Genomic DNA, 22,613 nt, shown 5'->3' with positions numbered 1-22,613 from the left:
GGGGACCCTGCAGGAATGCGGACCTGGGTGAGGTTCACCACTGCACCCAACACTGTATGGGAGCCCAGGGAAGGGGAAACAGGTCACACCCAGCACACCTGCATGGGAGCCCGGGGAGGGGGGCAGATCACACCCAGCACACCTGTGTGGGAGCCTGGGGCGGGGGGCAGGTCACAGCCAGCACACCTGCGTGGGAGCGTAGTGGATGTGTTACCTCTAACATCTAGGCTTTAGGGGAGGCCAGAAGGAGAGATGGGCAAGAGGCATCAGGTGAGGAAGGGCTTGCTTGGGTGGGCTGGGGTGGGGCGGAAGCTGACCTCAGGGTGTGAGCAGGTGAGCTCGGCCCGTGTAAATGGATGGCGCCCAGAGGAAACGAGGCAAGGAGGCTGAGGCAGTTTTTCCATTGTGGACGTCTTTTATTGTGCTTAGGGACCCACACGATGCTGACTAGAGAGAGGTCGACAGACACGGACAACACCTGGGTCGCTACACGGAGCCCCTCCCCAGGAGGCGATGGGGAAGCCGCCGTCTGTGTGACTGCAGCGGCCAGAAGGCGATGGGGAAGCCGCCGTCTGTGTCCCTCCCCAGAAGGCGATGGGGAAGCCGTCCTCTGTGCTAAATGCAGCCGCCTGGCACTTCACAGGCTGACGGCTCCCACTGAGCATCACACTCCAGCCCCTGGAGCCCACGTCCACTTGCAGAGAACAGCCATGACTGGCCCTGCACGGACCCTGCCCTTGGGCAACACGCAGGCAGGCCCACCGACTCGAGGCACGAATTCAAACTATGGCATCCACCTTCCTGTCAGTGGCAGAGGGCAGCGTGCCGTGGAAAGCAGCTTTTGGCCAACATCCTTTACTCAGTATTGCTAATTATTCTTGTAAACAAAAACTGCAGTATCAGCAGGCAGGTTTGCAGATACTGCATTCTTGAATTTGTTTTGATTCACAGGTAAATATGATTTTAAAAAGCCATTCCCAAACATAGAAACTGTTGTTACTGATGTGACATGCACCTGAGAGAAATAAAATTCCAGTGGGGTCTCTTCCTGGAGGTCATGGCTCAAGGCCAGGCAGAGTGTGGTCTGCAGGCTGCCTGCATGGGGGCTCTGCATGCATCCTGGGGTAGTATACGCTCCTGTGGGGCCCTGCATGCGTCCGGGGATAGGACACTCTTCTGTGGGGTCCTGCATGCGTCCTGGGGTAGTACACGTTCCTGTGGGGCCCTGCATGCGTCCGGGGATAGGACACTCTCCTGTGGGGTCCTGCATGTGTCCGGGAATAGGACACACTCCTGTGGGGCCCTGCATGCATCTGGGGATAGGACACACAGCTGTGGGGCCCTGCATGCATCTGGGGGTAGGACATGCTCCTGTGGGGTCCTGCATGTGTCCGGGAATAGGACACGCTCCTGTGGGGCCCTGCATGCATCCGGGAATAGGACACACAGCTGTGGGGCCCTGCATGCATCCGGGGGTAGTACACGCTCCTGCGGGGGCCCTGCATGCATCTGGGAATAGGACACACTCCTGTGGGGTCCTGCATGCGTCCGGGAATAGGACATGCTCCTGCCAGGGCTTTCCCTACACCGAAAGGACCCACAGGCTGCCCGAGTGGCAGTAGCCTGAGCTGGTTTCAAGGAGTTTTATTTCTCTCTGCTACAAGAACATAAACAGAATTTCCTGGTGAGACATACCAGGACCCCTGTCCTCCAATGCCTCTGAACAGACTGCGACGTATCAACTGAACGCTCAGTTTCCAGCCTCTGCTGGGAGCCACGCGTCAGGAAAGGACTTGGTGTGAATCCGTGGTTTCCTCCATTTCACCTTCTGCACAGCTAAACCAAGCGGAACACTTGGCTTTTTAATGTGGGCAAAGTAAATGGTCTAGGAAGCTACTGTGAGCACAGGGATTCTCGGATTCTCAGCACAGGTGCATCTACAAGGATCGTGATCCCCGCCTGAGAACACAGTGCCCCTGGGGCAGCCTCGGAGCTGGGAGCCGGGAGCAGAGAGGGAGGGAGGGAGCCAGCCTCACACAGACGGCATGAAGTTAGACATTTTTCTGCCCTTCAGGGACAGGAATGGGGTGGACCTCACTGCACGGATCTACGTCTTTATTACAGCAACACAAGACACGGCGAGGTGCTCCCGGCGCAGAAAGGTGTAAACAGTCAGAAGCGTCTTCTGCTTGGTTGTGTGTTTTCAGTAGAGGTTGAAGAGTAGAAGTTGCCCTCCTTTCTCTTGAAACTCAGATTTCCTTGGTTTGTTCGTGTCTCTCCCACTGCGGGATGACTTCCCGGGTCTTCGTCTCTGCTCCCTCTACACCTTGAGCCAGTGGCGGAGCTGGAAAGAAAACAGGTTTATTCCGAAATGGAGAGTGTGGCTGCTGGGAGAAGGGCAGCCCTGGGGCGATGCCCCGTCTTGTGGCTAAGAGCAGCTGAAGGCAGTGAGCAGCCTGCAGCCTCCCGGCCACGTGCCCTGGGAGACGGGGAGGCTCGTCGGGGGCCTGGACCAACACGCCCCTGACGGGTGCCAGGGACCCGATGCCTCACTCAAACTTCTATAAATCAATTATTACTCGATTTTTTAAAAAGCTGTGAGACTGTGGTTGCCGTGGTGGCCATGGTGGCCTCTGGGGCATATTGATTAGCTGCTGAGCCTGAGAGATGCCGGGCACCCTCAATCCGAGGCTAGTTCCAGATTGTACCCCAGTGACTTGGGTGTGACGTGGTGATGTCACCTCTCCCCCAGGTCGCCCCACCTTCCTGGGGGCCTCATATGCTCCATCCAAGTGACACGCTACCTCTGCAGCTCCGTCTTGCTCTCTGCGACCCAGGCGGGCGCAGGAGCAGGGTGTCCTGACTGCTGAGGGACTGATGACATAGACAAGAGCAGTTATTTAGACCGCCAGCAAATGTCACTGCCTGCTATTATGCAGCCGTTAGTTCAGCCTGTTTGTGAGCACAAGCCCCTCGATAGCACTCAATGGCAAGAAGTGTGCTTCATAAACATTTCCAAACAGGGGCATGCAGGGCTGCTTCTGACAAAACTTTGCCAGCCATGGAAAGCCACTGAAGCTACCACTGGCCACATCACAGATTCCTCCGGCCCCTCCACCGAAAGCCTGCAGGGACCTCCTCAGCCTGGGTGGGATCACACTGCAGGCCAGGGGTCTACCGGGGGACTGGAGCAGCCACAGTTGACGCCAGCACAGGCAGCATCCAGGTGCAGCTCGGGGCTCAGTGAAGAAAGCTGGGGCAGGGAGCCCGGCCGGGACCCACAGCCAGGGGTGGCCCAGCGGCTGGAGCCCTAGAGCAGAGGTTCTGGGTGGCAGCCCCACTTCAGGCCAGTGATGAAGGAGCCATGCTTGGGACTCTGGCTGTGAGCCCCGTAGCCCTGGGATGAAGCAGTTCTCTGTCCTGCCCTCTGACAGAAGCAGAAGGTCCCCCTCTGGAGGGAGGTGTGCTTGGGGGCTCCCAGATTCCCACAGATTAAGATCAAGCCATAAATGTAAAATAAAGACTAGAAACAGAAGACAGCAGCCCACTCTACGTGAGTCCCCAGAAACCAGACCTCAGTTTGATCCCAAAGGACCGGAGCTGTTGCAACAGATTACAGGACGGCCACACAGGGGACCCTCGAAAAAGTGACACACGCACATCACAGTGATGAGAATTTCACAAGAAACAGCAGAGCACACGCGGCTTCCAGAGATGAAGTAGGAAAGAGAATGGCCGGGATGCTGAACCGGGCAGGGCAGTGGGAATCGGAGCATCCATAGCTGAGCTACGGTTTGTTTACGTGACGGACGGTCAGAGACCAGTCACAGCAGGCGAAGCGTAGCTATGGACACAGACATTTCTGACCTAGACAGAATAACAGGGACCGAACAACCCCCAAATAAACAAAACACATAACACCAATGGCCTTCCAGACTGTGGACACCAGACCATAAGGGTCAGTGGTCCCTGAGGGACATCAACAAGGAGCCCCCACTGCCAGCCTGCTCGCTGCCTCGAGGGAGTTTCCAGATTGCAGCACAGCGAGGGTGCAGCATGGTGCACTCCCTGGGTTGAGAGGCTGGAAAGGAGAGCGAGGGAAATGGAGGTGGCTGCAGTTTGCAGGCCAGAGCACCAGAGAGGAGGTGGCCACACAGAGAGAAGAGCCGGGACGATGGCCCAGGACCCTCGCTGAGGGTTCAGTTGAGCACACCCGCTGTGTATGAGGAGGCTGGGGAGAGAACTGCGGACAGGACCAGAGGGAACCACCTCTGATGCCCACACAGGGCTGGGCACAGTGCCTGCTCCCCCAGCCAGGAACAATCACGATTCTCGGGGATTTGCGTGGCGTGTACACAGGGTCTTGCTTCAGTAGGGCTTGGTTAGGGCTACACCAAATGCTGAAGCCAAATAATACACTTTTTAGGAACCTAGGAATATCTAGAGATGTAACAAATGAAATTGTAAGAATGGCAAGGGAAAGATCAAGCTAGACTCAGAGAAAGATGGGTGCAGGGCAGGCCGTTTCCACAGTGTCTACTTTTCCTGCTGTGGGCTCACAAATGTCTGTTTGTTATGTAGACAAATTGATAATTTAAAAATGGCCACACGTGGATTAATGATAAGAGTGTGCTACTCAACTGTGCACCTAAGATTCGAATGAAAACAAAATCTAAGTGAGGTAAGAGACCTGGAGGACCCAGGGCAAAGTGGATACACCAGAGCCTCATAACGGAAAACACAGAAAGGCAGAAGGCAATCTTTCAACGTGTGGCTGCAAAATTAACAGAATGACAAGATTTGTGAATCTGCAGATCTGGCTACACAACATATCCAGAGAGGATAAATAAAAAGAAACCCAGGTCCCAACACTCCACAGTGAACCCACAACACGGAAATTACAGGAAACTTGGCCGTGTGCAGGGGTGAGGACAGAGCCCACCACAGGGCAGGCTCACAGGTCCACACATCTCAGCACAGCCATGGAACACTGCTGCCGCCAAAACGCAGAGAGAGTCACCATCAGCCTGGACCCCTGAGCCCACGACAGTGCTTTCGTGAATGAGAGCAGCATAAAGATGTTCCCAGACAACAATAGCGAGGGAGGTTAGCAAGAGACCTCCTCAAAGGAATGTCCGAAGGATGCTTTTTGAAAAGCAAGAAAATGGTCCTAGAAGAAAAGAAGTCTATAACAAAAGTATGGAAACCAATAAACACCAAGCATGCACATTAGTCCAAGGAACAGGATGAGTCCATACAAAATAATAACAGCAACGAGAACAGTAACGGTGTCTAATAACAGTGGGTTAAAAAGACAGAAATAGATCTCAGCAATCATGGCATATTCATCAGTAGGAGGAAGATTTAAGTCCTCGTAATGGGATGGGGTTAAAATACGGTTTAACTGTAGAGTTTAAGTGAAATATGTATGGTACAACCTCAAGAGTAGCTATTAAAAGAATAGAATAAGGCCAGGCACAGTGGCTCACGGCTATAAACCCAGCATTCTGGGAGGCAGAGATGGGCAGATCACTTGAGGTCAGGAGTTCGAGACCAGTCTGGCCAACATGGTCAAACCCTGTCTCTACTAAAAACACAAAAATTATCCAGGTGTGGTGGTGGGCGCCTGTAATCCCAGCCATTGAGAGGCCGAGGCAGGAAAATCACTTGAACCCGGGAGGTGGAGGTTGCAGTGAGCAGAGATCACACCACTGCACTCCAGCCTGGGTGACTCCATCTCAAAAAAAAAAAAAAAAAAAAAAAAAAAAGGATAAAGTATATAAGTTCTAAGCAAGTAGAGAGAAATAAATGGAATAATAAAAATGAGTGAACCAAGAAAGAAAAATCAATCTATAAAAAGGCAATAAGGGAGAAAAATAAACACTAAAACTGGGACAAATAGACTAGAAAGATAGTAGAATCAAGTTCAAATATATCAATAATCACAACAAATGTAAATGGATTAACCTGCCCAATTGTGAGAGTAGAAGATTCTAGGTGTATGCTGGGTTTGCAAAAGACACTTAAATCTTAAGATCACTGCAAAGGTGAAAGTTAACAGATTGCAAAAGATATCTCAGACAAACTCAAAAGATACCTGGTGCAACTGTATTCATCCCAGACAATCAGACTTTAAGACCAAAAGCATCATTAGGGGGTGAAGATGCCTTCATGTCAGCAGGAAGAGATGGTCATTCCAGACACGGATCAACCTCAGAAAACAGCCTCAGACTACAGAGAGCAAAACTGGATAGAACTGAGGGGAACAGCAGACAAATATACTATCGAGGAAGAATATACCACAGGCATCTCTCAATTACTCACGGTCAAGCACCCCTAAAATTGAGAAAGTGTAGACAACGTGGGTAACACGATATACAAGCCTACTCAAATGGACAGAAGCAGAACTGTGTATTGACAATTAGAGAATAGCACATTAGTCTAAAAGATGTGCAACGTTTATCAAAGTTGATTAGGTGCAAGGCCCTAAAGACGTCTCAATACATTTTATTTATTTATTTGTTTGTTTGTTTATTTTTTTTGAGACAGAGTCTTGCTCTGTCGCCCAGGCTGGAGTGCAGTGGCGTGATCTCAGCTCACTGCAAGCTCCACCTCCCGGGTTCCCGCCATTCTCCTGCCTCAGCCTCCCAAGTAGCTGGGACTACAGGTGCTTGCCACCTCGCGGCTAGTTTTTTTTTTTTTTTTTTTTTTTTTTTGTATTTTTAGTAGAGACGGGGTTTCAGGGTGTCAGCCAGGATGGTCTCGATTTCCTGACCTCGTGATCCGCTCGCCTAGGCCTCCCAAAGTGCTGGAATTATAGGTGTAAACCACCATGCCCGACCAATACATCTTAAATAATAGGTATCATATGTGTTTGAGAACAATGAAATTAATTTGGAAATTAAAAACAAAAAGATGAGTAAAACATCCCCATATATTTGGCAATTTAAAAACAGACTTTTAAGCAAGTTATGAGTTGACAAAGTCACGATGGAAATTAAAATATATTTAGAACTAAAATATAAAGAAAAATGCTATGTAAAAAAAATGTGGAATGCAGCACATGGAGTATTTTGAGGGAAATTCATAGCCTTGAGTGCTTACATTAGAAAAGAACAAAGGATGAAAATTAATAATCTAAAGTCCAAATTAAAAAGTTAGCAAAACTACAACAGAGTAGATCCAAGAAAAGCAGAGGAAGAAATGACAAAAACAGTAGCTGAGATTAATGCGACAGGACGCACAGCAAGAATCCCACATGAAGTCAAATTTGGATATCTGAGAAGACTAGCAAGATCCTATACAAAGTGTAAGACCCCGAGGTGTAGGACTCTCAGCGGAGAGAGGCTCTGGTGGAGCTGGACCGGAGGCCAGTGGAGAGGGGCTGGCATCCCCTGGACGGATGGCGTGGGATGCCTGGACACTCCTCCTGTGTTTGGAGCAGGCAAGTCACTGAGAGGACAGAGGAAAGGGTGCCAAGGGAGGGAGGCAGAGCCCACACCAGAACCTGACTTGCTGGGAGGAGGAACAAGCTGGGCAGATGTGTGCCTAGAGGCGGCTTCTCCCCACTGCCTCCTGGCCTGTTCCCTGCTCAGCGTCTTGTTCTGCCTGACATCACCCCCCACCTCCCAGGCACACGGTGCCCCCTCCCTCTGCCTGCATCCTTGCTCTTGCCCCATGCTGGGCTCCTCAGGCAGGTCCATGCTGGGCTCCTCAGGCGTGAGCTCATGAGACCCCTGCTGGGAGAACTGTTTACGAGGATGAGGTGCAGAGAGGTGGCCAGAGGGAAGAGGCAGGTCCGAGGTGGGGCCGCGGTGCCCTCCACACTACGACCTTCCTCCCCTTTGCTGTGCATTGGACTCTGCTGTCAGCATCAGGCTGACTTTAGTGTCTGGAATCAGGTCGGAGCTGAGGCCGCTCTGGGGAGGAGGACACTGCCACAGGCCCAGGGCACAGCCCAGGCTCCTCTCCTGCTGGCCAGCTCTGTGATCTCGGGCACATTCCAGGGCCTCTCTGGGTCTCAGGGACCCTTGTGTAGAGAGAGTGGTGGGCTGCCTCTTAGGGTTGTGGGAGTAAAAACACATCAAGTGTTTACTCTGTGCCCCGGGAATGCACCTGCTCCACGGCATGCCATGAACGTGTGCGCACACACCTGGATGGCTCCCAGGGTGCAGGAAACACCTGGCGTGACCATCCTCTCACGTGAAGCCCACCCCAGGCTCCCAGACCTCTCCCAGCCCCTTCAGGGCTCCCTGTGGCTCCCCATGGTCAGGCCCAAGCCTCCCCTCCACTGTCCCTCGTGCCCCCATGAGGCGGGCGGGTCCCTTGCTGGTCCTTCAGCTGGCTCAGCCAGCCCCACAGGGCGCTGCTCCCATGGTCTGGGACATGCCCAGGTCTTTGCAAGAACCACGCTTTCCTCAGGTGTGCGTGCAGACGCACCTCCCAGGGCCCCCGCGTCATGCACCCCCCGTCCCAGGTGCACGTCTCCATTGTCACCTGCCACCGCTGGCGGCCTGTCCTCATAGAGTGCATGCTGGCTGAGTAAATGAATACCATCTACACCAGCCTCGTCTACACCAGCCTCAGAGCCCTCTGGGGGCTAAGTACACCGAGCTTGGGATCATTCTGAATTCCCCTGAGAGAGGCCCAGCGGGGACCGCGACCTCACCGTGAACTGGCGCACCTCCCCTCTGTCCACCAGCTCGCGGTCCTTCTCAGGCGCGATGGCGTAGGCCAGTTTCTGAAAGAGAAGGAGAGTGTGGGGGCCAGTGCAGACCAGCACCCACCGCCAGCACCCATCACTGACTCACACTGCCAGGACCCTCACCTGCCAGCACCCTCACCACCAGCCCTCCTCACCTGCCAACGCCCACCTGCCGGCGTCCACACCACCAACGCCCACCACTGACTTAACACTGCCAGTGCCCACACCGACCGGACAGCGGTCAGGCCCGAAGCCGACATTCTGACAGTCCCCTTAAAGTCTAGTGCAGAGCAGGACATCAGCATTTGAGCCCTCGCTTGAAATAAAACATGATCCTGGAGATGGCCCTTGTCTCTAAGTCATCACATGTGCTGGGCTCTGAGTAAGAAAGTGCTCACACCCAGGTGGGCTGCCTTGGGGCCACCTGCAGCTGACATGTTCCAGGAGCACTTGCTTTTTGTCACCTGCAGCTCCTGGGGAGTGAAGGCGGAACCTGCCTTTCTTTCACTGCCTGCTGCAGCAGCTCCTGGGCCTGGATGGCACCAAGTCCTCCCAGAGCAGGCGGCATCTTCAGGAGCTCACACTCAGAGACCTGGATGCCTGTGTCTGGATCTCTGAGGCCAGGTGACCTCTCCCAGGGACCCCTGTATGTGGCTCCACCCCACGTCATCACCACAATTCCACTTGCACCTGGCTCAACTGCTGAGGTTTTACTTGGCTTATGTTCAGAGTTTGGCTGTGCGAGGGGTAAGGGCACTGGCTATTCAGGCCCACCGGGCTGCAGGCGTCCTCCAGCTCTGTGCTGACCTGGGCCCCGCCTCCCGAGTCCATCCAGCCTCCCAGAGGAGCTCCTCCCTGCAGGGACTGCCTGGCTGCCTGCTCTTCCCCTGCGCTGGGTCCTGGCAGGTCAGCGTGTGGGGGTCTGAGAAGGACTGTCCACAGCAGGGTGTCATCAGCTTTCCTAGGGCCATGGCAGCCCCAGAGCCCCTCCCACTCCACAGAAGCCCCCAGCCACACACTGTGCTTTGCCTGCACTGGGCCCTGGCCTGGCCGGGCTGCTGAAGAGACAGGCTCAGTGCCAGCCTGGGAGCACCTGCACATGTCTGAGCCCAGGGGACACCGTGTGGCCCTAAGGTGGATCCTTGAACACAGCAGGTGCCACTCCAGGGTTTTGCTGCCCAGGGCCAAGCCAGTTCTTTCTGAAAAAGGCTAGGATTTAAGGAAGCAGCTTCCGGGAGCTCCCAGTGGTGGGCTCTCAGGTGAGGGCAACCCTCTTCCAAGCAAGGCGTGTCTTTGTATCTTCCGGGAACCACAGAGCAGGATGTTAAAGGAGGACCGCGTGACTGGTCCACCTGCCTTTCCTCCACACAAAGGTGGCAAAACCAAGCGAGGAAAGGAGGTGCGCATCAGGGACTCCACAGAGTTTCCTCCACTGCCTGGGGCTCCAGCTGCCCCTGTTCAGCCAAAGTGGGGCTCGGCCCTGGGGGGAACTAGGTCGCCCCTGATTCTACCTCCCTCAGATGGCTGCTGTGTCCGCCCCACCACACACCATAGTGTGTAGGCATGCATGCACTCAGTACACACAAACACTCAGATACGCATGTGAGCACAGACCCAGGCACACACACACGTGCACATGGAGACAGCACATACAGACATGGAGATACAGTGGACATACATACAGGTACATGCACACACAGACCCATACACACATAGACACACACATGTGGACCCACATAAAGACACACACATGAATACACATACATATACACACCCATGGACACAGGCGTGCAGGTGGACACACACACACACTGTTGTGGTGGCCACCTCCAGTCTCCTCCTCTTGGTCACAGATGACCCAGGCAGGTGAGGACTGGGGCCACGGACAGCCACGGAGCCTTTCTGGTGGCCTCGCACTCAGGTGAAGGCGCCGCGTCCAAATACCCACCTCTCGAAAGGACCCAGGCAGGCTGCAGAACTTGTAGGCCGCATAGATGGGCACCATGGCCATGGAGGACGTGGCGATGACCCAGCCCAGCGCGTTGGCCCAGTCGGGGAAGATGTAGGCTCCGTAGTGGGGGGGCCTGAAGGTCACGATGCTGACCACGACCACGAACTGAAACCAGCAGACACAGGTCAGGCAGCTTTCAGCCGGCGGTGCCAGGACAAAGCAGGGATGGGGCAGGCACTTCATGGCAGAGGGTCTCTCAGCCCCTACAGCTGTGCACATGCAGAACCCGGCCAGGCCTGCAGACATGGCAGCAGGGCATCCCAGGCAATCCATGTCCTCCTGAGGCATGATCTCGCCTGTCCTGTCCTATCCTGTTCCCTCCCCTCCCCTCCCCTCCTGTTTTGTCCCCTCTCCTCCCCTCCCATCCTATCGTGTTCTATCCCATCCCATCCTGTTCTATTACACCAGATCCTGTCCTACCCCGTCCCATCCCATCCCATTCCTTCCTGCTCTATCCCACCTTGTTCTATTCCTTGCTTGAAATCACAACAAACACAAAACTGGCCACCAGCCCGTCCACTGAATCTATGATCCATGGCCTGAAGACACAACTGTGACCCATGCAGGACCACCCTAGGGCCATCCGGGCTCCGTATCTCTACTCTTTCTAGAAGCAAATCTGATGAAGTCACAGACCTGTCTCAGAACCACCACCACAAAGGTAACACAGAGGGTGGGATGGATGCCACTTGGAGGGGCAGCTTCCCCCTCTCCGGAGGCTTCTCCTGAGGCAGCTCGTGCATTTGTTCCTCCACTCCACAAACATGCACCACCATCTAAAAAGATCCTCCACGTGCCTCCACATGCACCTCACACCTGAATGTGTTCTGTGCACCCACGTGTGTACTGCGTGCCTACATGTGTGTTCTGTGTACCTGAGTCCTTCCCAAGGAGACAAGGGAAGTTCTGATAGATACGGTTTATGATGTAGCTCAAAATGCATTTTTTTTCCAAATTGTCCATTTTTCCTCAATTTCAGAAAAGTTAAAACATCCAAGCCTTGCACCCGAAAAGCATGTTGGATGCATGTCTCATGCCAGTCTCAGCATCTTCTTCACACGCTGCTTCGAGCCACCTGCAGGTTTGGAGCTGGGTAGCGAAGGACTGGGATGGGGGTTAGAGTTGTGTCTGTCACGTGACCAAGGCCAGGGTGGGCAGCAATTTGGCGAGCAAAGCCAGCGTCCTGGGGCATCTGGGATTGGGGGCCGGCCTCCGCTGCACAGAGAGCCCTGAGCATGCTTTAAAGAGCCACGCGTGCATCCCTAGACATGTCGGTCTTGCATATCTGACATGTAGGTATGGCTGTAACGTGCTTTCTTGTACTGGTCAACTTCTTGCTAGATACTGCTTTTCTTAGAAAGAACTATGCCTCCGCAGGCCACAGTCTGCCCATGTGAGTTGCCTTTGCTCCGGCATAATTTCCATTTAGCAGTGCTGTGGCGTCATCTGCCACAGAGTCATCTGAACAAGTCTGGAGCGTGTACACCCCTTACAACCAGAGGCCAGCACACGCCAGAGGGCAGGGGACGACGCCACAGCCTGAAGAAATAGATGATAATACAGACATTGTGTTTCTGCTGAAATCAAAACTTCATAGGAATTGCACTGTAATACTAAATATAAAATGACATAGAGCAATGAAATGGTCATGTTTCTCTCAAGTTGGCAAAATGAAGTCCTGTTTCGTGTAGTTTGTAGGTTTATCTAAAAGTGTACGACATGTGTTTCTGTATGAAGTTCGAAGATTTAGTCTAAGATCAGTAGAACATTTTATCTCCTAAGATCGAGGTCAGCCCTCTGGGTGTTAAGAGGAGACACCCCCTCAAGGGGAGCCGACGTCCTCATGCAAAAAGGCTGTTTCAACTAAAGGCGGGGGAGAGCGGGAGGTGGGCAGGAGGCTGACTCTCCGGGAGGGCTTCCTCACTTTCCCCTCTGAACAGCCGTGTAGTCTGTGTCCTGTTAAAAGGCTGCCCCGTGCATCCAGGAGCCTTCAACGGGAGCCTCACAAGCACAGTTAACTGGGCTTGGAACACTTAGGTGCAGTCATGCCACGCGGCCTGGAGCTCAGATATGGTGGAATTTCTACAAGATGCCGGGCGGCTTCTGTCACACTATGTCGAGCTTTTCCGGGATAGGGCCTGTCTCTCCTCTCTTTCCTGTACCCTGGAACCTCTCTGCTTGCAACTACGGGGCTGTCCCACCTGCTGTGTGCAGGTGACGAGGGATCTCCACGCACGCAGGCCCTGCTGACCCCAGGACCAGCCTTGGTCCATGAGCGGGTGCGGCCTGAGTCCCCCGCCCTGTTCCAGGCCCCACCTCGTGCCTGCTGGACTCGGGAGGTGCTTCTCTCTGTGAACAGCTCACGGACGCTCTGCTTAGACCTGGGCAGTTCTTAGGTCTCCTGCCCAGACCAGGCGGCACAGCTTTGCTTTGTGAGCCTCTGGGCCTCTGTGGTTCAGCCGGGGAAGCACTGCAGGCAATCCCTAACGGGTGGGCGTGGCCACGTGCCAACAAAACTCTATTTACAAACTCCCATGGCCTTGCCCGGTGGGCCCTGACTCAGCGGCCCAGCCCAGATGATAGAAGTGCCTACTGGACGCAGTGATGCTGCTGAGTCAGAGGGAGGCAACGGGACAGGGCCGAGGCCCCTGCTGAGCCAGAGGGAGGCCTGCGTGAGCAACGGGACAGGGCCAAGGTCCCTTTTACTCTCAGGTTCTCCAGCACTCGGCATCCTCTGTCCCCGCCAGCCCGGAAGCTCTAACTTCAACCTTGATCCTCACGGGTAGAGGTGAGTGGATGGCCAGACTCACTTCCAGCTTCCCCTCCCAACACAGCGGCACAGCCCAAGTGCAGGCCTCACACGGGCTGTGGCAGGGGTCCAAGACCACCTGGGGCCACACCTGAGGTTTTCTTGGTGGGTCTAGAGGGGAGGGCGGAAGGCACCTTCAGGAGACTAGAGATGAGTTCGGGGACCAGCCTGCCCTTTCGGGCCGAGTCCTGAGGTCCCTGACTCCAGCCACGGTGAGCTCAGTCTCAAAGCAGCCTTTAGGGGCCCACCCCGGGTCCTGCCCGCAGCCTCCTGTGCACACAGTTTGCTCAAGCAACAACCCACATGCGGGCGCTGGACCTCGGGGCAGGTGCCAGAGTGGGGGCAGTGGGCAGGGGGAGGGGCAGGCAACCGGAGGTCCCTTACCAGGAGGAAGCAGGGGCTGACCAGCTTCCAGCACAGCCTCCAGTACAGGCTGGGCCGCTGCCCGGTCATCTGCTGGATGTCATCGCTGAACTGCCCGACGCCTGAGGGGAGATGAGGCAGCGTCAGCGCCCATCAGGGCAGTGCATTCCCCGATGCTAGACACACGTGGGGTCCTCGCTGACCCCCAAGGGTCCCACCTACCGGCCCCAGGCTCCGGCTGCACCCAGCCTCCTGTGGAGGGGGCCGGGCCACACCCCAGCCCAGCCCACTGGGTGCCTCGCTGACGGGTGGGAGCCCACATGTCCGCTCCACCCTGGAGACCCACCAGGAAGAGCCGCACCCCGGCAGGAGCTACCCACACCCCAGCAACAGCCCCTCAGCTCCTCCTCCTCATCCCACGGCTCTCCCTGCCTCCCTCTGCCACCGGTACTCCTCGTTCACTTAAAAAGATTGTGGTAAAAGACATACAACATAAAACTTCCCATTTTAGCCATTTTTATGTGTAGAGTTCATAATGTATTAATACATTCACGTACTGTGTAACCATCACCACCACCATCTTCAGAACTCCATCTTCCAAAACGAAATTCTGCCCCCATGAAACGCCAACTCCTCCCGACCCCCAACCCCCGCCAGGCCCCGGCACCATCTGCTTTTTGTCTGAATGAATGTGACTCCTGTGGGCACCTCCCGTCAGTGGAGTCACGCGGCACGGGGCCTCTGCGACTGGCTTACTCCCTGGAGAGTGTCCCTGAGGCCACCCAAGCTGCAGCCACCTCAGCATTCCCTTTCGTTTTAGGGCTGAACCATATTCCGTTGTGTAAGTATACTGTTACTGTGTCTTCAGAAAAGCTATTTTGAGAAACATAATAAACATTTTTTTCTCCCCAAAAGCAAGTACCAGCAGTCTGCTTTAGAAAGGCCTATTTTTCTTTCGCTGGTATCATCTAACTTCTAGGAACTGACCATAAGACCTTAAGAGTGAGCTCTCCCCCCACATCTGGCCTGGTCTGTGACTCGTGTGCCCACGGCTGATCTGCTGAGATCTGGGGCAAGTCTGGCAGTCATCCCGTGTCCCCTCAGAAAGAAGCCTCCACACGGAATCCCCTCTGCACACCCCACCCCGGCATCCGAGCCCTGGACATGAGAGATGGACGTGGGAGGCAGCGGGGATGCAGAGAGGTGAGGCCAGAAGAAGCCAATGGGGGGCGTCTCCAAGGCCCCTCAGCCCCCAGACCCTTCCTCCCGGGCCCCTGCCGGAGCAGGAGTCATCAGCTCCAAGACCTACAGGACCGCGGCGCACTGGAAGCCCGGCGTATTCCGCAGCTTATTAGAGCACAGATTTTGTTTCATTTAGATGAGAGGGGCGTGGATTTCTCTTTGGAAAAATAACACAGATCTCAGTCTTCGGAGGCTCAGTTCACCAGGGCCAGCTTCTCCCCGACTCCCGTGGTTCCAGAGGCCATGGCGCTGGTGAATTCGAGGCACTTTCTCCCTTCCTCTGTGAAGGTCTATGTTTTGTTCAGGGAACATGACAATGAAAGCGATAGACAAAGTATTGATTCCAGGCACCCGTGAAAGTACAACGACGTTGATATTTCCCTTTTCTGTAGAGCAACACTGAAAACCAACACTGAAAACAACGTTCTCAGAATAGGAGCTATTTCTCTGATTTGTCTGAAAGCCAGGGCATTTATCTGGCTATAAATTCCATGGCTCTGAGGCATGACCCCCTTGTTTGCAGGTGAGCTGGGCGTCCTCCAAAACCAGGGCTCACGCAGCACCACAGACGTTCAGCCAGATCCCCATATTTTTTTTTTATTTTTTGAAATGGAGCCTCACTCTGTCGCCCAGGCTGGAGTGCAGTGGCACAGTCTCGGGTCACTGTAACCTCCGCCTTCCGGGTTCAAGCTGAATCATACTCTGTCGTAAGTACACCATCGCTGTGTCTTCAGAAAAGCTGCAGCCTCCCGAGTGGCTGGGATTATAGCCGTGCGCCACCACGCCCAGATAATTTTTTTTTTTCAGTAGAGATGGGGTTTCACCATGATGGTCAGGATGGTCTCGATCTCTTGACCTCGTGATCTGCCCACCTCGGCCTCCCAAAGTGCTGGGTCACAGGTCACCGCGCCCAGCCTGCACATTCATGGTGAGATGCCCAGGTTCAGCCTTGCCACCTCCCCGGAAGCGACCTGGCCAGGTGAGTGGAGCTGGCACTCCAGCCCGTCTTACAGAAGAGAGAACTGAGGGGAGTCGAGGTGACTTGTCCAGGTCAGCACACAGGGAAGGGGCAGCCCTGGCTCCAGGCTGGGTTTTCTGTTGCTGTTTAAACCCCTGGTGGACATCCCAGGACCCAGCTGGGGCAGACCAATGGGCCAGGAGCTGCACCCGTTGGGGCATCCGTTGGAGAGCCGCCCACTGGCCATCACGCCCCGACTGCTCTGGGGCTCTGGTCAGCAGGCAAGGCCATGATGGCACCTTTGAAATGCAGCATGTCACATCCCTGCTGAAACCCCCAGCATGGATCTGATTGTGTGGGATGGGCTCGCCAGTGCCTCCAGCGTGGAGGAGGTGGAAGACGCCCGGCCACTGTGAACACCTCTGACCACAGTGTGCGTCTTCCAGCTGCCATCCAAGCTAAGCACCTCACTGATCCCATCGAAAGGACCAGGGCCAAGCCTCTCCCCTGTGCGGAGCTGTGATGATCACAACCCAGGCTTCCGGCAGCTGAAAGGTGTGTCCTCACAGCGGCTTTGTCAGAAGGGGAGCGGCACAGCCACCAAACAAGAGGGCGTGGGCCTGGCTCCCTCTCCCCAGACTCACCGTAGAACCAGGCCACTCCGATGGCTTCGATGAGCACTCCAAAGAGGATGGACGTGCCGGCTGCAAAATGGTCCAGGAGCGTGAAGACGTAGATGCCACCCTGGAAGAGAGGGGAGCCTGTGGAGCTGCAGAAGGGCTTTCCCCAAAGGTCAACCTGGCCCGGGACTCGCTGTGCACACAAATGGTTTCACTCAGTGCAAACTCTGCTTTGAGTCCCTAAAATTCTATCCACATGCAGCTACTTAGGGCCACGTCTATCACAAAAAAATAAAAATAAAAATGACCTCTCCTTTCCCTTCCCAGGGCTCTGTGTGCAATTAGAAATAGAAGCAACCAAACGTGGAACTTGGCAGTGCCTCCCTTGGAGAGCACGTGGCCTGGGCTCCCCCTCCCATGTAGATAGGCTCTGCCACCCCCTCCCACGTAGATGGGCTCTGTCACCACACCCCCAGTGTCCCCCAGTCCCCAAACCCTAGAGGGAGGCAGCTTCAGCCTCGGGCGCTTCTGGGGGAGCTGTCCCGGTGCTGAAGTGACTCTGGGACTAAGCTCCCATATGCAGTTACCCTGTGCACTGCTGTGAGTCATTCTCTGGGGTGGGTGGGGACGCAGCTTCCTGAAAGTGCTGTGGTTCTGTCTGGCCTGACAGTCCCAGCCAGGGCACCCCACGCCACACGCTAAGGAGACATGACCAGGAGAAGGCGAAGCCGGCAAATGGTACGTACATTGGTGACACAGAACAGGGAGAGAAGGAAGGTCGCCAGGACGATGAAGAGCGTGAAGAGCTCACGGTGTCTGTGCAGCAGCTGGAACTCGTCGATGAGCCCGGTGATCACCGACTCCATACCGCCCATCTGCACACAGAGCACAGGGTCGGGCTGCAGGCTGGCTGCGCTCCTGTCCGCAGCCTGGGCCAAGATCTACTTGTCACCCAGGGGACGCACACCCAGAGAAGGACATGGAACAGGGGCCATGCGGCTGTCCAGGGTGCAGGACGCCTGGTAGTGAGGACAGCTATTGGTGAGGGCTTCTATGGCGGCTCGACCACAGGAGAGAGGACCCAGAGGGACCACTCTATCCACGGTAGGGGGTTTGCAGTGTCTTCGATGTCTCTGGGTGGGTAAGATGTGGTATGGCTAAAACAACACCACCCCGTCCACTGCTGCTGCACAGGCTCGGCTCAGCCAGATTTTCCTGAGCAAGACGCGCCCCCCACGCAAAGCTTTTGGGTGCACCTGGCCCGGCCATTGGCTACACCTTCTCGATGGAGCCTCCCAACTCCAGGCATCCTCCTGTGAGATGCCATCCAGGCACCTGACTCCTACGTAGTGACCTTCTTCATCTTGCTCGGTCTCGGTCCAGGCCCCCCCTTCATGCTCCCATGTCAGGAACACGAGGCCTGTGGTCAACCCAAGAGCTGTGGCCGAGCTGGATAGGATATGAGTGGGGGTCAGGTGCATGACCCGTGTTTATAAGGAAAGGGATTCTGGGTACTTAGGTCCCCTGCAGCTGACAGGGAAGAAGGAGCCTGAGAAAGTCTAGCAGGCCCAGGGCTGATCGAGGGCTCCACCTGCCACCCCCAGCAGCTGGAGGTGCAGGGGCCACACACAAAGCATTCAGGGCCAGGCCTGGGGTTGGTGGGTGCCAGGAACTGCTGTTGCCCTCCTCATTCCTTGTGGGGTCGCCGAGGGTTCCAGGGAAAGCCATGAGATATGAAGGACCTGCTGTGTGCCCTCCAAGGCCCCACCACTCTGGTGTCCTGAGCCAAGTCTTTGGTGGCTGGGGCCCTGCTGCACGTGCATGCATGTGTGTGCACATGTGTGTGTGCATGTGTGTGCGCTCATGTGTGTGTGCGCTTGCACGTGCGCATGTGTGTGTGCATGCGTGAGTGCATGCATGCATGTGCGTGTGTGCATGTGTGTGCGCGTGTGTGTGTTCGTGTGTGTGTGTTCATGTATGTGTGTGCGTGCATTTGTGTATGTGTGTGTGCATGCGTTCGTGTATGTGTGTGTGCATGCATTCGTGTATGTGTGTGTACATGTATGTGCACATGTCCAGGATCTGTAGGTGGCTCAGGGCAGGGCACACGGGTACCCCAGAGTAGAGGGATAAAGGAAAAGTTAAACTCCAGTCACCACTCACCCCAGCCCCAAGAAAGGTCTCCCAAATAATCGCAGGGCTCGCCCAAGTGCACAGGTCTGGGGGCCGTCCGTGAGCCCAGGGATCTTGCCTGGCCCTGCGAGGGCGGGGCCCCCTTGGGTGGAAGGAACCCAAGTGCCGAGCACAGGGCTGGTTACTCACAGCGCTGTCGATACCCAGGGTGAGCAGCATGATGAAGAAGACCACGGCCCAGGCCGAGGACAGCGGGAGCGTGGCGATGGCCTCCGGGTAGATGATGAAAATCAGCCCCGGCCCTGAAACAGAACCCGCCCTGCTTGCCACAGAGCCCAGGCTGTGCTCTCCCACCCATCCTGCCCCACCCCGCCCCGAGAGGCCAACACGGCCTGTCACAGGCCTGTAGAGACTAGGGCTGGTGCAGCCCTGCTGAACAGCCTCCCTCCTGTGCATCCAGCAGACCCTGGCCTGGGACTCAGGAAAACGGAAACCCAGAACCGATGGGAGGGCTTTGGTTCATGCCCGCCACCCAGCAATGGAGCTCCTGCAAATTACCTGTGTCCTCGCGGGTTATGGGGGCACGGGGAGAAGGAGGGGCAGAAACAAGGGGACGGCAGGAGGGATTTCCAGGCTGGTCCTGCCCTTCATCCCAGGGACACCTGCTAACGTCCTTCTAGTTAGTTTTTCCTGCACATATTATGTGATACACACGCAGGCACGTGCACGCACATATTTGTGCATTCAAACTCATCCATGCAAAAACACATCCACGTGTACACACACAAATAGATGCACGCATGGGCATGCACACACACACACACACAAGAACACACACATCACACACAACCACACTATTCAGTAGCCTAATTTCTAAATTTAGCAAAACATTAGGGATACGTTCCTGACCTCTGCCTTCCAGGCACACGAGGAAGCTGAGGTCCTCCCACCCTCCCATGAGGTTAGACATGGCTGCACTTGGCCAATGCGCTGTGAACCCACGATGAGTGGGTCCCTGTGAGTGAAGCTTGGTAGAGGAGTGTGTGGTTCCTTTACCACTGCCCCTGCCACGGCATCCCGGAGGCCACATCGAGATGGGCTTCTATCAGCTGGGGCCCTGAGGGCTCAGAGGAGCAGCACATCCTGACGGATACAGGGGCCCAGATGGTGGCTTCGAAGATAAGAGATAAACCTGCAACCTTGCTATCCCTGCAAGCTAGGGGCACGCCAGGGTGAGGGGTGGCATGGCCAAGGTAGAGGAGGTGTCCCCGCACAGCTCTCTGGGGAGCTGACGCGTGCTTCCTGCTACGAGCAGGCAGACCTGGATGGAGGTGGAGGGGATAAGAGCGTGGCAGGCACGCGACCAAAGTCAACGCAATTTGGTCTCCGATGACCCCAAAGTAAAAACCAGTCCCATAGGCAATTGACCATTGACCATTTCAGAAGCCTTGCATCCTCCACTGGCTGGCACTGTCTCCAGAGCCCAATCTGCCTGCAACAGAGTCCCCTGTCCTCAGCAGGCACGTGTCTGGCCCTAGCCTGCGGGAATAGGCCTGGGCCTGGCCTTTTAAATAATCAAAGGCCAGAGCCAGGGGCCGTTCCTAAAGGTCTTTCAGGGGCCTTACTGTGAGCCAAGCAGCGGGGTCAGACCTGGGCTCTCACAGCTCCCGGATACCCTGGTGGACGGGGACAGTGTCCACGTGGGGTGGGGAGGCAGGCTTGCCTGAGACGTTCCGGGGCTTGGATGGTACCAGCCAGGAGCCTGGGAAGATATTCATCAGCTCGGGGAACGTAATGTCAACACCCTTGCCTGAGTTTCTGTACCTGAGTTAACATTTCACCCTGTTTTCTTGAGAATTACGCCTGTAAATGACATTTACTTTGCTTGTTATGCAATGCACAGAACATTCAACTTTATTTTCAGGGGTTAATAGAGGTTTCTGCAAACTATGCTAATTTATCATAATAAAGGGCAAAAAGAATGGAGAAAATGCATAAATGCGGCACCGAGTAAATTTCACTGCCCTGCATTTATATGCATGATGTTCCCTTCCTCTCGCTTTGACTGAATTTTTTTTTCCTAAAGGAAAGAACACGGGCTTTGGAGGCCCTCCTCTGAGCTGCGGCTCCAGCCCCGACCCAGGCTTCCTGTTGCAAGCACGGAGGCGCTTTCAGGTCTCTGAGCCTGTTCCTACCTGCGGTGAGAGGGTCCTAGTGCCCCCCTCTGTGAGACTCAGATGGGGTCAAGGCTGCCCCCGCTTGGTGCTTGTCGCTCCCTGCCCTCACTGAACCCCAACACCCAGGCAGAGCTCAGTCAGCGACAACACCCACACCAGATGGGCTTTTCTGAGCACAATCATTCCTCGCAAATGTAGCCTCCCCACTACCCCCCACCCCCACCGCCAGAGAAGACAGTCCAGAGGAAGCAAGGATGGGGACGCAGGATGGGAGCCCACCCAACCCAGGGGCCCGTGTCTGGAGGGAAAGGGCCTCCTCCACATCCGTGTGGCAGGGCAGGCCTGGAGGCAGGCGGGGGTTCTGCTGGCTGATAGAGACCGAGGAGCCTCGGGACTCCCTGGAGCCCTCGGTTGCCCCAAGTTAGGGCTGCCAACGCCACAGCTTTCCACTGCAAGCACCAGAGCCAGGCAAGTGGCCCCGAGTGCCTGGACCCGCCCTCAGCCCCTGCACCTGTGCCCGTCCTGCCGGCTTCATCCTGCCTGGCTCACTTCTTGCTGCGGCTGAGGCCTCCCCGCCCTCAGCCCCTTCGCCCTCAGCCCCTGCACCTGTGCCCGTCCTGCCGGCTTCATCCTGCCTGGCTCACTTCTTGCTGCGGCTGAGGCCTCCCTGCAACTCACCTGCGCCTGCCCAAGACCTGGACCCCTCCCCACCCTCTCGGAGACAACTCCAGGCGTGCAGGGACACTCAGCGTCATGCGTCGGCCTGGGCAGCAGGCAGGGCCACCCTGTGCTGGAGGCCTCAGGGATCTCCCGGCTGCTCTGTGGCCAAGCTGATGTTCGCGCCACCCCAGCCTGCCTCCAGGTGTTGCTGGAGCGGCTCATTTCTCCCCTTCCCTGAGCTGCACGTTCCCACACCACGTGGCAAGCAAACGTCTAGAGGGCCTCAGTGACAACATCCACGCCAGACCCTGGTGGCTCAGCCCCATGTGGCATCCGCAGGGAGCAGCCGAGGGACCAAGGCACCAACCGTGCTGCTCAGTTGCATTTGGGCTTGAGGCTCCGCAGCCCAGGGTGGAGGGCCCGCGAGGGGCAGGGCAGGGAAGGTGCTGGGTTGGGGGCAGGTCCGTACTGGGTTGTGCCTCCTTCAAGAGTGAGGCAGCAACTCTCACTGACGTCGCTCAGGGCCCGTGCGTCTCCTTCCTCTTTCACAAGGAAAAAGGCTTTGCTCAGAGCTCAGCACCGGGGGCTACGTGGAGCAGGCCCAGGCATGGCAGGAGGGGCTCACCGTCCTTGGCCACGTCCCCGATGGGCACGCTGTGCTTCTGCGCCATGTACCCCAGGAAGGAGAAGACGACGAAGCCGGAGGAGAAGCTCGTCAGGGAGTTGATGGAGGTGGTGACTATCGCGTCCCTGGAAGAACAAGACAAGCCGTCTCAGGAACCAGCTGAGCTGCAGCAGCTGCAATTTTCCAGTCATTATTCTTAATTTACTGTGTCTGGGGAAGGGGGCGGGAGGTCTTTGGAGGGGCCGCTTTTCCCAGTGAGTACGGCCTTAGCAGCCTGGCAGAGCTGTCCTTGGACCACCTTGGCCCCCCGG

General features: G+C 55.8%; 1 protein-coding gene across 1 annotated transcript in view; it reads right to left on the bottom strand.

Moving 5' to 3' along the window:
• Nucleotides 1-1,248: 1,248 nt before the first annotated feature.
• SLC6A3 (solute carrier family 6 member 3) overlaps nucleotides 1,249-22,613 on the bottom strand; it is a 48,980-nt gene continuing 27,615 nt past the window's right edge. The window contains exons 8-15 of the mRNA XM_050795189.1: nucleotides 22,303-22,427; nucleotides 19,030-19,142; nucleotides 17,454-17,582; nucleotides 16,732-16,831; nucleotides 13,909-14,009; nucleotides 10,653-10,820; nucleotides 8,669-8,740; nucleotides 1,249-2,344 (exon numbers count right to left, since the gene is read on the bottom strand). Coding sequence (XP_050651146.1) covers nucleotides 2,321-2,344; nucleotides 8,669-8,740; nucleotides 10,653-10,820; nucleotides 13,909-14,009; nucleotides 16,732-16,831; nucleotides 17,454-17,582; nucleotides 19,030-19,142; nucleotides 22,303-22,427 — 832 coding nt within the window. The 3' untranslated portion in view covers nucleotides 1,249-2,320. The remainder of the gene's footprint in view (nucleotides 2,345-8,668; nucleotides 8,741-10,652; nucleotides 10,821-13,908; nucleotides 14,010-16,731; nucleotides 16,832-17,453; nucleotides 17,583-19,029; nucleotides 19,143-22,302; nucleotides 22,428-22,613) is intronic.

The sequence above is a fragment of the Macaca thibetana genome, chromosome 6 (assembly GCF_024542745.1).
Source record: "Macaca thibetana thibetana isolate TM-01 chromosome 6, ASM2454274v1, whole genome shotgun sequence".
NCBI classification, from domain to species: domain Eukaryota; kingdom Metazoa; phylum Chordata; class Mammalia; order Primates; family Cercopithecidae; genus Macaca; species Macaca thibetana.
The sequence above is the reverse complement of the archived record's forward strand: the minus strand, read 5'-3'. Positions and strand labels throughout refer to the sequence as shown.